Consider the following 16,415-nt stretch of genomic DNA (forward strand, 5'->3'; position numbering starts at 1 on the left):
ATAAGACATAGGAGAAGAATTAGGCTATTCGGGCCATCAAATCTGCACCACTAATTCATCATGGCTGATTTATCATGGCTGAACCCCCTCTCAACCTCATTCTCGTGCCTTCACCTTGTAACCTTTGATGCCCTTACCAATTAAGAACACATCAACCTCTGTTTTAAAGGCTTACCAGCCTATAATTTCCTGTCTTTGCTTCCGTTCTTTCTTAAAGAGTGGAATGATATTTGCAATTTTCCAGTCTTCTGGATCCAATCCAGAATCTAGCAATCTTGAAAAATCACTACAGGTGTGATGTACCTTTTTTCCTAGGTGGAAGGGAATGACAGCATCATCTTCTGCATGGAGAATCAGCAATGGGCAGGTGATATGTCGCACACTGAAGAACAAAGAGAATGATATACAGACCAGGCATAAAGAACAGGTTAAAAAAAAGGAAAACAACAATAAACTGGCACTTACTTTCTCTGGTATTTGCTTGGTTTTAAAGAGGCATGTGAAACACCGCACTTCATTTAAATTCAACATGTTTGCTTTGTGGTGCCATCAAATTTGATGTTAGGACAAGGCAATTTCACATGATCCCATCACTGCTGTACGAGGGCAAGAGGTAGCCAGCTTTACACCCCGGAACTCTGTAGTTTGAAATTTACCCAACCCAGATATTCCCTCCCTTAACGAGATACTTATTTCCTTATTTAATCAATCAATTTTGACAAAATGCTTGTTTTCAAAGCAAGTTATTGCTCACTGCAGAGTGGAATAATAGAAGACGTGGATCAGGAAGGGCTTTTACTTTATTTCTCAAGATGTGGATGTTGCTACCAAGACCAGCATTTATTCCACATCCTTAGTTGCCCTTGAGAAGGTAGGGTAGCTGGAATGGCCCAGGGAAGTATCTTCCCCATGTAGGTGCTACTTGCTGCAGTCTCTGTACCCTACTGGAGGGAGCAAATGTTTAGGGTAGGGGATGGTGCACAAATCACAAAGGATGTCTTGTCCTGGGTGATGTGGATCTTCTCCCCCATTGTTGGAGCTGCCCTTATGCAGGCAAGACACTTCGAACTTGTGCCTTGTGGATAGTAGAAAGATATTGTGGTATCAAGAGATGAGTCACTTGCACATAATACCCTCCATCTCTGACGTGTAGCTGTAGCCATATTGGGCAGACGCTCCAGATGAGTTTCCGGTTAACATTAAGCCTCAGGATATTGATGGTGGGCAATCAGCAGCGGTAAGGTTAAATATTCCCACAGACTTGGCCCCCACTGCAGTCTGTGGCAGAGCATTCCACAGATTCACTACTCTCTGGCTAAAAAAATTCCTCCTAACTTCTGTAGTAAAAGGTCACCCCTCAATTTTGAGGCAGTGCCCTCTAGTTCTGGATATCCTCACCAGAGGAAACATCCTCTCTACATCCACCTTATCTAGTCCCTTCAACGTTCGGTAGGTTTCAATGAGATTGCCCGGAGGGGAGGTTTGCTAAGGCTACTGGGGAGCGTTTAAACTAGAATTGTTGGGGGTGGGAACCGAACTGAAGAGACTGGGGAAGAGGAGGTTGGCTCACAAGTAGAGAAAGCTTGTAGACAGTGCGAGAGGGAGGATAGGCAGGTGAGAGAGAAGGGACGCACTCAAACCGAAGGTTTGAGATGCATCTATTTTAACGCAAGGAGTGTTGTGAACAAAGCAGACGAGCATAGACAGTGGATCAGTACTTGGAGATATGATGTGGTGGCCATTACAGAGACTTGGATGACTCAGGGACAGGAATGGTTACTTCAAGTGCTGGGTTTTAAATGTTTTAGAAAGGACAGGGAGGGAGGCAAAAGAGGTGGGGGCGTGGCACTGTTGATCAGAGATAGTGTTACGGCTGCAGAAAAGGTGGACGCCATGGAGGGATTGTCTACGGAGTCTCTGGGGGTGGAGGTTAGGAACAGGAAGGGGTCAATACCTTTACTGGGTGTTTTTTATAGGCCGCCCAATAGTAACAGAGATATCAAGGAGTAGATAGGGAAACAGATCCTGGAAATCATAGAGTTGTCGTGGTGGGAGATTTTAATTCCCCAAATATCATTTGGCATCTCCCTAGTGCAAGGTGTTTAGATGGGGTGGAGTTTGTTAGGTGTGTTCAGGAAGGTTTCTTGACACAATATGTAGATATGCCTATAAGAGGAGAGGCTGTACTTGATTTGGTATTGGGAAATGAACCTGGTCAGGTGTCAGATCTCTCAGTGGGAGAGCATTTTAGAGATAGTGATCATAATTCTATCTCCTTTACAATAGCATTGGAGAGAGGTAGGAACAGACAAGTTAGAAAAGCGTTTAATTGGAGTAAGGGAAATTATGAGGCTATCAGGCAGGAAATTGGAAGCTTAAATTGGAAACAGATGTTCTCAGGAAAAGTACAGAAGAAATGTGGCAAATGTTCAGGGGATATTTGTGTGGAGTTCTATATAGGTACGTTCCAATGAGACAGGGAAGTCATGCTATGGTACAGGAAACTTGGTGTACAAAGGCTGTAATAAATCTAGTCAAGAAGAAAAGAAAAGCTTACAAAAGGTTCAGAGAGATAGGTAATGTTAGAGATCTAGAAGATTATAAGGCTAATAGGAAGGAGCTTAAGAAGGATATCAGGAGAGCCAGAAGGGGCCATGAGAAGGCCTTGGCGGGCAGGATTAAGGAAAACCCCAAGGCATTCTACAAGTATGTGAAGAGCAAGAGGATAAGACGTGAAAGAATAGGACCTATCAAGTGTGACAGTGGGACAGTATGTATGGAACCGGAGGAAATAGCAGAGGTACTTAATGAATACTTTGCATCAGTATTCACTATGGAAAAGGATCTTGGTGATTGTAGTGATGATTTGCAGCGGACTGAAAAGCTTCAGCATGTAGATATTAAGAAAGAGGATGTGCTGAAGCTTTTGGAAAGCATCAAGTTGGATAAGTCGCCGGGACCAGATGAGATGAACCCCAAGCTACTGTGGGAGGCGAGGGAGAGGAATGGTGAGCCTCTGGTGATGATCTTTGCATCATCAATGGGGATGGGAGAGATTCCGGAGGATTGGAGGGTTGTGGATGTTGTTCCCTTATTCAAGAAAGGGAGTAGAGATAGCCCAGGAGATTATAGGCCAGTGAGCCCTACCTCAGTGGTTGGTAAGTTGATGGAGAAGATCCTGAGAGGCAGGATTTATGTATGAACATTTGGAGAGGTATAATATGATTAGGAATAGTCAGCATGTCTTTGTCAAGGGCAGGTCATGCCTTACGAGCCTGATAGAAATTTTTGAGGATGTGACTAAACACATTGATGAAGGAAGAGCAGTAGATGTAGTGTATATGGATTTCAGCAAGGCATTTGATAAGGTACCCCATGCAAGGCTTTTTGAGAAAGTAAGGACACATGGGAGTCAAGGGGACCTTGCTTTGTGGATCCAGAACTGGCTTGCCCACAGAAGGCAAACAGTGGTTGTAGACGAGTCATATTCTGCATGGAGGTCAGTCACCAGTGGTGTGCCTCAGGGATCTGTTCTGGGACCCCTTCTCTTCGTGATTTTTATAAATAATCTGGATGAGGAATTGGAGGAATGGGTTAGTAAGTCTGCTGATGACACAAAGGTTGGAAGTGTTGTGGATAGTGTGGAGGGCTGTCAGAGGTTACAGCAGGACATCAATAGGATGCAAAACTGGGCTGAGAAGTGGCAGATGGAGTTCAAACCAGATAAGTGTGAAGTGGTTCATTTTGGTAGGTCAAATATGATGGCAGAATATAGTATTAATGGTAAGACTCTTGGCAGTGTGGAGGATCAGAGGGATCTTGGGGTCCGAGTCCATGGAACACTCAAAGCAGCTGCGCAGGTTGACTCTGTGGTTAAGAAGGCATACGATGCATTGGCCTTCATCAATCGTGGAATTGAATTAAGGAGCCGAGAGGTAATGTTGCAGCTATATAGAACCCTGGTAAGACCCCACTTGGAGTAACTGTGCACAGTTCTGGTCGCCTCACTACAGGAAGGATGTGGAAGCCATAGAAAGGGTGCAGAGGAGATTTACAAGGATGTTGCCTGGATTGGGGAGCATGTCTTATGAGAACAGGTTGAGTGAACTCGGCCTTTTCTCCTTGGAGCGATGGAGGATGAGAGGTGTATAAGATGATGAGAGGTATTGATCGTGTGGATAGTCAGAGATTTTTTCCCAGGGCTGAAGTGTTTGCCACAAGAGGACACAGGTTTAAGGCGCTGAGGAGCAGGTACAGAGGAGATGTCAGGGGTAAGTTTTTTTACTCAGAGAGTGGTGAGTGCGTGGAATGGGCTGCCTGCAACGGTGTGGAGGCGGATACGATACGGTCTTTTAAGAGACTTTTGGATAGGTACAAACGTTTGTACATGGAGCTTAGAAAAATAGAGGGCTATAGGTAAGCCTAGTAATTTCTAACAACACACATCAAAGTTGCTGGTGAACGCAGCAGGCCAGGCAGCATCTTTAGGAAGAGGTACAGTTGACGTTTCAGGCCAAGACCCTTCGTCAGGACTAACTGAAGGAAGAGTTAGTAAGTAAGTTGAATTTCCAGCACCTGCAGAATTCCTGTTGTTTGCGCTAGTAATTTCTAAGGTAGGGACATGTTCAGCACAACTTTGTGGACCAAAGGACCTGTATTATGCTGTAGGTTTTCTATGTTTCTATGAAATCAGAAATCTATTATGCTCAGCTACCCTCCGAGACATTAAACATTTTCTTTAAGATTGCAAATCCAGTTCCAAAGAGATGTTTGAGCAGACATGTTTCACACAAAACATTCAGCCTTCCCTCAAGATCCCTTCATGCACTTTTAATAACATCTCAACAGCCCTCCAAAAGGAAAGCAAAGCTTTAGAGTTCACAATGTTGAGTAATGCTGCATGACATGAACCCTTATGATGACTTGTTCCCAGCTTACAGGGAACTTAATATTAACTGAACTCTTTTCATCACTGAAAAATAATAAGTTATGTTACAAAGTTGTGAGCTAATATTAAAACGGTAGCAAAGTGGTTAGCACAATGCTTTACAGTACCAGTGACCAAGGTTCAATTCCTGCCACTGACTGGAAGGCGTTTATATGCTCTCCCCGTGACGTTTGGCATGTGTCCTCCCACATGCCAAAGACGTACTGATTGGTAGGTCAATTGGTCATTGTAAATTGTCCCACGATTAGGCTGGGATTAAATTAGGGGAATACTGTGCAGCATGGATCGAAGGCAGAAGGGCCTACTCTGCACTATGTCAATAAACAAATAAGTAAATAAAAACTCCGTTGATCGCATTAAAAAATTGAGTTTGCCAAGATTGCAAATGCTTACTCTCAGAGCGAACACTTCAAGAGTTTCTGTCACTCTGATATCAATGTTAAGAATGGGGGTGTGGGAATGGTAAACAGATTGTTTGATGCACATGAATGTGCTGAGGAAGACTAAAGACTACTGACTCCCAAAGCTTCCACTAGTGAAATGAGACAAATGTTCACTCTGGAAAGATTCACTAGGTAAAGCTATCACATCAGGTATTTAGGGCATTATATATGCACAACAATTTACACAAATGACGCCACATATTGACATTTTTTTATACTTATTCCATTGAGAAATCTGATGCAATCAGCAGTCTGAAGTTGATGGAATACTTGTGACTAGTAGTCACTGCCCTAATGTGGGAAATTGCACACATCATGGTCTCAAAAGCACGACAAAGTAATGGAACAAGTTGTGTGCTTTAGTGAAGAAGGGGGTAGGCAGGAGAATAGGGTTGATGATGAATGGCCGAGCAGACTTGATGGGTCCGAATGCCCTAATTCTGCCCTGATATCTTTTGTTAACAATAAACGTTGACCAGAATTTCCTCTGAGCTGTGGTAAGGGAACTTTTGCAACACTCAGCCAACATTCAGGAACACTACTTAACATCTGACCAAAAATCAGCACATTTAACATTAGCATTCACACAGTCATGCACTAAAGTGTCAGCTAAATTATGTCCTCAGAGCCCTGAAGTGGATCCCTAACTTCTATTTAAGGGCAGGGGTATCACTGAGTCACAGCTGACACGTGATATGTACGTCTTCCTAGCTGTACAACATCCGCCGCAGTACTGTTAAACCCAAATTGTTCTTGGGTGCACACATCAGTACAGTTATACTAATTCCACACTGAACTAAACAGAAATTCTAAGTGGGAAAAGGATCTGAATTTCTAAATACAACTTCCAATCCAACTCTTAAATACCTTCTACTTACTTTTCATCATTGGGGAATATAATACCACTCTCTGTGATTGGATCTAGGAAGAACCAGTCAAAGCCAGGAAGGTGCCTGTAGACCTGAAACATCAACCATCATTAGTTTGTCAGGATAATGGCAGCACAACCAAATAGAAGTGAATGGTCACCTCTACAACAGGCAAAGCACGCACTTTGAGAAAATACATTATAATTTTCTTGAATTTAAATAGTGCAAGCTCCAACTACTTTCCCTTATCCAGTGGTATTTTTTTGTTTATCACCTTATCAATTTCCCTTTCTGCTGTTTGCTGTTGTTTTGTTGCTTGTGGTGTTCTGTGTTGTTCCGCCAAGAATCGTGGGCATGTTATGTTGCCGCTGGATTGTGTGGGCTGCCCCCAGCATATCATTAGGTTCTGTTGGTTCTTAACACAACCGATGAATTTTACTGTATGTTTTGATGTATGTGTGATAAAGAAATGAATCTGAATTTGAATCATGCATCACTTTGAGAACTGCCACAGTGAGGTGAACAAAAGTGTTATGGTTAAGCCATGTGAATACCATCAATGCTAAAAAGAAAACTAGACAGATATTGAACTAAATACAACTTGGGAACTTGTGTTTACTTTGCTGTTGATATTTTCCTTTATTTCCAAAAGCTTCACTCCATCCCTAGCCTTGGAATGCTGTTGTTTGCTCCTTTTAATGATCTTGAGCCACCTTGCCTCTTCTCCTGACCTGTACTTGGGCTGCTTGCTTGCTTACTTATTCTGATACAGGCGGAGGCCATTCAGACTACTGAGCCCATGCCAACTCTCAACAGAGCAATGCCATCAGTACCACTCCTTCAGTCCTATTTCCTTGTCCCCTGGCAACTTTGAGATTTGGGAGGAAACAAAAATAACTGAAGAAAACCCCTGTGGACACTGGGGAAGACATTTTGAAGGATATTTCCCTCCTTGCTCCATAACTACAATCTGAAAACTGAAATAATGAATTCAACAAGGACACAGAGTGAAGCTATTTCAGCCACTTTTTGACAAATTTCAAAAATAAATTAAAAAACTATTGAGAAGTACTGCACATATGTAGTCCCCAAAGGTTAGAGACTGACTTTCAAAGTTAACATAAATGATAACTACCATTTGAAATCCACGTAGTTTATATTTTTTATTATTATTATTAGATGAATACCTCTTCTCATACCTCTCTAGGGCTCAAGATAAGAATAGAAAGGAAGGCTGCCAAGGGAACACTACTGAATACTTCCAGTGATTTTGGAGTTTATATTAACCCTAAATGTAAAGTGAAATGTAATTTGTAACTCTCCTGAGGGCCAGTGTTTTCAGATTAAAATTCTCAAACCCATCACAGGTTTCCCCCGCCAGCCGAAGGTACAGCGTTCCTATGAAACAGTTCGTAAGCCGAAATGTCGTAAAGCAATTACCATTTATATAGGAAAATTTTGTGAGCGTTCACAGACCCAAAAATAACCTACCAAATCATGCCAAATAACACATAAAACCTAAAATAACAGTAACACATAGTAAAAGCAGGAATGATATGATAAATACACAGCCTATATAAAGTAGAAATACTTTTCCACAATCATTACTGCACTGCTCTCCGTAGCGAAAATCTCACGCAAGCACCGTCGGCAGAAAATCTCACGCAAGCGCTGTTGGCAAAAACACGGTGCAAGCGCTCTCCAGTAAGCTTTAAGCTATGAAGCTGCCAAATCATACCAAATAACACGTAAAAATACACAGCCGATATAAAGTAGAAATAATGTATGTACGGTGTAGTATCACTTACTGGAATTGGGAAGACAGCGCCGAGCACACTGATGATGGTGTGTTAGGCTGAGTCATCGCAGGTTGGGGTGGTGCAGTGGTCCCCACCCTCCAAGCCGCGGACCAATACATTGCCGCGAGGCATGCAGGAGTCCAGCGGTAGCCGGCTACTGCTGCATTCTCCGCGAATCGGTACAGTATCTGTCTGCGGCCTGGGTGTTGGGATGGTGGGACACTGGGGTGTCATCTCGTCATCTGTTTCCATTAGGGCAGGCAGCTCATCTTCTCCTATGACTGCCCGCCTCGATGTCAAAGGTTGAGGTTCGTCATCTGCTGTGACTGATGTGGAAGGCTTGCTTGACTGCTGAGCCTCGCGCATTTTTCTATCATACAGTTCTTTCTAAGGACTCAAACCATCTTGCAAATATCCCCTAAACCGACGTACCCTTTCAAAATTAAAGTCATACTTTATCATTGCAGCGAAAATCTCATGTAGTTGCTTCACTTTTGCTACTGCATTCAGTTTCGATTGTTATCCTTTCCTCTTCCAATTGCATCAGCTCTTCATCTATCAGTTCTTGGTCATGGCATGCCAAAACCTCTTCAACATCATCTTCGTCAACTTCCACAAGCCAAACTCACTTAGTCCTTACTTCGTTCACCACGATCGAAATGCTTAATTATGTCTAGTTTTGGAGGACTTCCGGTAGCGCTCATGGAGTGAAGTCGCGTTCTTGACTCGCTCCATTACCTCTGAGTTTTTTTCTTCTGATCAGCTATATTTTAAGTAACCATTAAAGCATCAACTTTTACAATACTTTGAATTAAATTGGGCTCTTCGATAACTGGATGCGTTTAAGATCTGCTATGTCTAAGAATGGGAAAAACGGGAAGGATGGCAAACCTCCGGTTAAACCGAAAGGTACCGATTTCCCTCCGACTGAACCACCAGTGACTTTGAAAGCTATATCGGAGCTAATTCGGGAGGAAATTTCAACTAGTTTCCAGAAAATTGCCGATTCAATTGAGAAGATACCAATATCTATTACGGAACATCGGTCGGCTATATCTGATCTTCCAAAATCCACGCAACAAAGTGAGCTTAAGATGGAGAAAATCGAAGAAACAATTAATGTAATGAAGAAGAAACTCGACTTTCTGACCTTTAAAAACTCTGACTTAGAATCTAGAATGCGATGGCAGAATCTTCGAATGATTGGGGTGCGTGAAGCTGTTGAATCCGATAACCCTATGAAGTATTTTTCTCAACTTTTAAAAGATGCATTTCCTACTGTATTTCCTGACCAACCACCGTTATTGGATCGTGTTCACAGAGTTCCATCATATTCACCTAGGTCAGATAGACCTCGACATGTTATTTTACGGTTTCATTACTTTCAAGGCAAGGAGAAACTGTTTCGATTCGTTCGATCTAAGGGTTTCATTGATTTTCTGGATCTTAAATTCCGATTCGTGGAAGATTTCAGTAAACCAATCCGGGATCAACGGGTTCGTTACAGATCTGTGATGTCGGAACTCTACAAGATGGATTTAAGACCTGCGCTTCTTTACCCAGCACGTCTAAGGATTCGTACGCCGGATGGAGCCCTCCGTTTTTTTGACTCTCCATCGGATGCCCAGAGTTATTTGGATCAATTTTCACCATCGACATCTTAATTGTAATTTTTTAACTATCTCCGCTGATCGGAGGCTGTGAATTTGTTGGTCTTAATTTTTTTTTTGCCTTATATGGGCAGAAAAGTTTATTTTTGATTACTTAATATGGTTGCTAAACTTTCTTTTTAACTGCGTCATTTCTTTCTTTTTCCCAGGGGATTCTGGGTGGTTACTTCCTTATTGTCATCTTATGTATTTCCTTTGCGGCCTTAAATTTTGTAGTTTTTTTAAAATCTATTTTGTTTTGTAGGTTTTTATAACTAGTTTAGGTTAATAATCTTATTTCTTTTTTGTTGTTCTGCTTATTCATGGGTCTGGTGTTTATTGCGGTTTTTTTCATATATTTTCTGGCTTTTATTTTGGTATGTGTTTATTTTAATTGAGTTATCTTCTTTTATTCTTTTACTGTTTTATAATCAGCTGATCTTTTTTATATTTACACTTTTTTAGGGAGCGTATACCGGAAGTCATGGGGGTAGTTTTAGTGCTTGCTTCTTTCGGGCCGGTCTGCGTTAGACTTAGCTTTCGGGACATGGGGTGGGGGGTGGTGGGAGGGGCTTCACTTTTTAGTTTCTTTCTTCTTGGGCTATATACATTATTGAAGTATGGGTTGCGTTCTTCTTCCCGGTATCTCTTGTATGTTCTGTTCCCTTTCCGGGTTCGTGGGTCGAGCCTATCGTCAATCCTCCTTGTTGTGGGTTGACCTTAGGGTTTATGGAGTCTATTATTAATTTTGTCTCCTGGAATACTAATGGTCTTAATCATCCTATTAAAAGGAAAAAAGTTTTTAAAGTGTTCCGGAGACTTAAAGCACAAATTTTATTTTTACAAGAGACCCATGTGCGGAGGGGGGACAGACTACGTTTTTTTAAATTCTGGAAGGGACAACAGTTTCATTCGAACTCCAATGCTAAGATTCGAGGCGTCTCTATTTTTATAGACTCCTCGGTTACTTTTATACAACATGATATTATTTCTGATCCGAATGGTAGATTTCTATTGGTTAGTGGTTTACTATTTAATAAAAAAGTAGTTTTGGTTAATGTTTATGCTCCTAATATGGATTGCCCGGAATTTTATAAATCATTATTTAATCAGTTTCCGAATTTGAATGAGTTTTCATTGATCTGGGGCGGAGATCTTAATACCTGTTTGTCTCCAGCTTTGGACCGTTCGGCTCCTTTACGGACCTTACCTAATAAATCTGCAACTTTGATTAACTCATTTCTTTCTGATTCTGGGTCGACGGACATTTGGCACTTTTTGCATCCTCAGGAAAAAGATTTTTCTTTTTTTTCACATGTTCATCATTCCTATTCAAGAATTGATTATTTCTTTATTGATTCTCATCTTATTCCCTCAGTGATTAAATGTGATTATGATTCTATAACCATTTCGGATCATGCTCCACTTAAGCTTTCTATTAAAATTCTGGCCAATATACAAAATAATAGACAATGGCGTTTTAATTCGCTGTTGCTTCAGGACTCGGACTTTGTTAACTTTATGAATGAACAGATTGATCTTTTTTTTTTACAATTAACTATACAGAGGATATTTCTGTTAACATTCTTTGGGATACTTTTAAAGCTTATATTCGTGGTCAGATTATCTCGTATTCTGCTGCTTTGAGGAAAAAGCAGAAGCAGCAGGAGTTGGTAATTGTGGACAAGATTAAGGAAATTGATAAGAAATATGTTATAGCTCCTTCTGAGGAGTTATATAAACAAAGAACTGAACTTCAAATGGAACACAGTTTATTACTCTCGTCCTCGATTGTAAACCAATTAAAGAAAACAAGAAGTGAATTTTATGTACACAGTGACAAAATTGGTAAACTGTTGGCTAATCAATTGAAGTCTAATTATGCTAAATCTCAAATTAATCAGATTTATAACCAAAATGATCGACTAATATTTGATCATGTGGAGATTAATCAAACCTTCTGTGATTTTTACTCTTCCTTATATCAATCAGAGTCTCCTCGAGATTCTAAATATATGAATGATTTTTTAGATAATTTAGACTTCCCTGAGATTTCACAGGATATGGCTTCTATGTTAGATACTCCTATTACCATGGATGAGATTAAGAATGTTATTTTCTCTATGAATTTGGGGAAAGCTCCTGGCCCTGATGGGTTTACCGTAGAATTTTATAAATGTTTTGCTCCTTCATTAATCCCTTGGCTTTGTAGGGTTTTTGAGGCTTCATCGAAACTTGGTAAACTTCCTGAATCTTTTAATAGATCGTCAATTTCTTTAATATTAAAGAAGGATAAAGATCCTGCTCAATGTACATCTTATAGACCAATATCTTTATTAAATGTTGATTCTAAAGTTTTTTCTAAGTTATTAGCAAATAGATTAGAAAAAGTACTTCCCTCTATTATTTCGGAAGACCAAACGGGTTTTATTAAAGGTCGTTACTCTTTTTATAATATTCGTACACTGTTAAATATCGTCTATACTCCCTCACAAAATGTTCCTGAGTGTGTTATCTCTTTAGATGCTGAGAAAGCTTTTGATAGAGTAGAATGGCCTTATTTATTTAAGGTGCTTGAAAGGTTTAATTTCAGCTTGAAATTTATATCCTGGATTAAACTCTTATATTATTCTCCTGTGGCCTCGGTCCGTACTAACTCTTTTAAGTTCACCTTTTTTCTCTCTTTTTCGAGGTACTCGACAAGGCTGTCCTCTTAGTCCCTTATTATTTGATATTGCATTAGAACCTCTTGCAATTGCCATTCGGGAATCTCCAAATATTACTGGGATAACTCGGGGTTTAAAGTCCCATAAATTATCACTCTATGCTGATGATTTACTTTTATATATTTCTAATCCTCAAAAACCCATCCCGGCTGTTTTAGAGTTATTAGCACAATTTGGTCTTTTTTCAGGTTATAAATTAAATCTTAGTAAGAGTGAACTCTTTCCGATTAATAAACAACTTCCCTTATATTATAAATTTCCATTTAAATTGATTAATAATTATTTTTCATATCTTGGGATTAAAATTACTTGTAAATACAAAGATTTATTTAAGACTAACTTTTTACCATTAATAGACCATATTACTCAACTTTCATCTAAATGGCTTCCTTTATATTTAACTTTGATTGGTCGTATTAACGCAGTTAAGATGTTTTTTTTGCCAAAATTTTTATATATATTTCAGGCGTTACCAATCTTTGTTCCAAAATCTTTTTTTGACAAAGTTGACTCTAAAATTTCTTCATTTATTTGGCAGAATAAAAACCCCGAGACTGGGTAAGATACATTTACAGAAAGCTAAGAGAGATGGAGGCTTAGCATTACCTAACTTTAGATTTTATTATTGGGCAATTAATATTCGACATATGAAATTCTGGTTACTGGACCAGGATATACTATCCATTCCTAAATGGGTAGCATTGGAATTACAATCTGTTCAGGGTTTTACACTTGGTTCTATTTTAGGTTCCTCTCTTCCTTTTGATTGGAAACGCCTTAAACAGGTGTCTAACCCGATAGTTAAATATACCTTGCGTATTTGGTTTCAATTCAGAAAATTTTTTGATCTTAATCAATTTGGGTTAGCGATTCCTATTTTAGGTAACATTTTTTCCTCCCTCTTTTACGGATCGTGCTTTTCAAATTTGGAAGACTAAGGGTATTTCACGGTTTTTGGATTTATTTTTAGATGGTTCCCTTATGTCTTTTGAACAATTATCTAATAAATATAATTTATCAAGAATACATTTTTTTAGATATTTACAAGTTAGAAATTTTCTAAGTACTATACTTTCTTCCTTTCCAATGCTTCCTCCTACATACATTTTAGATACTATAATCAACCTTAATCCATGTCAGAAAGGTGCATTGGCTATGATTTATAATATTATTATGAAACTTAGGAAAGCTCCATTTGATAAGATTAGGGTAGATTGGGAACAGGAATTGGGTTTTACCATTTCTGTGGATGACTGGGGGCAGATTTTACAATTAGTCAATACTTCCTCTATCTGTGCTAAACATTCCCTAATTCAATTTAAAGTTGTTCATAGAGCACATATGTCCAAAGATAAGTTAGCGCGCTTTTATTCTCATATTAATCCTTTTTGTAATAGATGTCCGGGGCAGATAGCCTCTTTAACTCATATGTTTTGGTCTTGCCCTACTTTGGAAACTTTTTGGAGAGACATTTTTAATATTATCTCCAAGGTATTGAATATAGATATCTCTCCTCACCCTATTACTGCTATCTTTGGACTACCTAAAATTTCCAGTAATCTCTCCCCTTCAGCCCGTAGAATGATTCCATTTCTTACTTTAATGGCGAAAAGATGTATCTTACAACATTGGAAAGAGCTTAATGCTCCAACTACCTTTTTTTGGTTTTCTCAGACGATGTTATGCTTGAACTTGGAGAAAATTAGAAGCAATCTTTATGACTCCTCATTTAAATTTGAACAGACTTGAAGATCTTTTATTCAATATTTTCATTTAATGTAATATATACCCTTCTTGTTTTTTTCACTGTTTTTAATGGAGGTCGGGATTGAGGACGTGATTTTAAGTTTAACTCTGTTTGGTTTCAAGTTAGCCCATTGCTTTGCTTTTAGTTAGTTGCACGGTGGTTTTTTTTTTGGGATTTTTTTTTTCTTTTTCTCCATTGATATATATATAAAATTAGTATACTATTATGTTACCTTGGTATGTTATGTTTAAATTACATTGTTTGTAGTATTTTTTTTGTATTGATATCTTCTGTAATTTTATTATATTCTAACAATGTATTAGTGTCTATATGGCTTACTTTTTTGTATACTTATTTAATAAAAAGATTTTAAAAGAAAAAGAATTATGTCTAGTTTTACGCCAAGTGTAACACCCTTACGAGCTCTTTTAGGCTTTTCCGACACCATAGAACTCATCTTGCAAACGGCTGCTCACAGACACGTGTTAAAGCAATGCTGTTCCGAAGCTGGGGGAGAGCGGCTGCTCGGGGCACGCTGCCTTTTATCGTGCGCTGCTTTTTTTTCGTAACAGTGAAAACACCTTCTGAAAGCGAAAACAGGGTACTAATGTAGGTCTTTCGTAACAGTGAGGTTTCGTAAAGTGAACGTTCGAAAAGCGGGGGACACCTGTATCCATTTTTGCTTTTACGCTTCTTAGTATAGAACAGGGTGGGGGGGAGGGTCAGCTGTGTGATTGTGCTAACTATGATTACATTGAGATCACAAAAGAACAAACTTGCATGTACCAGAGAGGGCAATAGTAAGCCACATAACAACACCCCTCACAAAGTGGATTATCAGCACCTGAATTTCTTATTTTGAAACTCTTACTTGTATAAATTGCAGCATTAAATGCCTTATATGACACATTTCCAAAACCTTTAGAAGGAAGAGAATTTCTACTTCTCTTTGACAATCTGCTTTGATTTCCCTCTTGAAACAGCCTGGCTTGAGACTTGAAACCATGATCATTTACTTTTCTTTCTCCCATTCAAGGAAATAATTTAACTATTTTGTGGAATTGTTTTAATGTTTCAAGTACCTTTAGAGAGTGAGCTTCAGTGTAATTAATGAGAAATACCATTTGTAATCCATGTACTTTAAATACTTTATTACAGAGGTCCCCAACCTTATTTACACTGCGGACCAATTTAATATTGACAATATTCTTGTGGACCAGCCGACCCGGGGGGGGGGGGCGGTGTTAATCACGACTGGAATATAGGTGATAAGTCACTTATAAGTGTCTAATACAATCAATTTTGTTTCTAAAGGGGTTTATCTACAGAATTTAATACTAAACACACAGCGCATATTTTCCTCGCATGAATGTAGTGATAAGTCAATTATAACAGCGGTTCCCAACCACCAGGCTGCGGACCAATACATTGCCGTGAAGAATGCAGCGGTGCAGCGGTAGTCCGAACGCACCCAGCACATCGGAAGAAAAAAGCTAAATAAACAAGCTAATTGATTAGGTGCTGCCTGGCACGTAAATGTCAGCCCAGATCAGAGGCAACGCAATCAGCAATCGCCTCTGATCTGGGCCGACATTTACATGCCGGGCGGCATCTAATCAATTAGCTTGTTTATTTCGGCTTTTTTCTTAAAGATGTACTGGGTGCGTTCCGGCCACCGCTGGACCCCGGCATGCTTCGCAGCCCGGAGGTTGGGAACCACTGAATTATAAGTCACTTATAAGTCAATAACATCATAACATTATATGTAACGTTTGGATATTAAACACACAGCGCATATTTTCATGTTTTCCCTGTATGAGCATATAAAATCATTGCAACACACCAATATCGCTGAATCAGTGGGAGGCCTGGGCTTGTTTCTCTGCAACAACATGGTCCTATCGAGGGGTGATGGGAGACATCGATACTTGAAGGGGGTTCCTTGTGTCCAGTCTATTCCCCAATTTAGTTTTTGTTGCATTCATTGCAGAAAACTCCACTTCGCAGCGATATGATGTTGGAAATGGAAGCAACATTTTCAGTGCTTTCATGGCTATCTCAAGATATTCAGCCTTGACTTTGATCCAGAATGCCAGCAGAGATGTTATATCAAACATACCTTTCAGCCCACCGTCATTTGCAAGCTCGAGGAGTTCATCTTTTTCCGGCGCTGACATGGAAGATTCACTGGAAACATTCACAAAAGGGTCACGGACCCATTCCTTTACACGTCT

At 39.6% G+C, this 16,415-nt stretch overlaps 1 protein-coding gene across 4 annotated transcripts in view; it reads right to left on the minus strand.

Moving 5' to 3' along the window:
- abhd12 (abhydrolase domain containing 12, lysophospholipase) overlaps positions 1-16,415 on the minus strand; it is a 164,491-nt gene that overhangs the window by 13,186 nt on the left and 134,890 nt on the right. For all 4 annotated transcript variants that reach the window (XM_063056340.1, XM_063056339.1, XM_063056341.1 and 1 more), the window contains 2 exons: positions 6,270-6,352; positions 304-382 (listed from right to left, as the gene is read on the minus strand). In XM_063056340.1, coding sequence (XP_062912410.1) covers positions 304-382; positions 6,270-6,352 — 162 coding nt within the window. The remainder of the gene's footprint in view (positions 1-303; positions 383-6,269; positions 6,353-16,415) is intronic.

This window comes from Mobula hypostoma, chromosome 8, assembly GCF_963921235.1.
Source record: "Mobula hypostoma chromosome 8, sMobHyp1.1, whole genome shotgun sequence".
Taxonomy (NCBI): Eukaryota; Metazoa; Chordata; class Chondrichthyes; order Myliobatiformes; family Myliobatidae; genus Mobula; species Mobula hypostoma.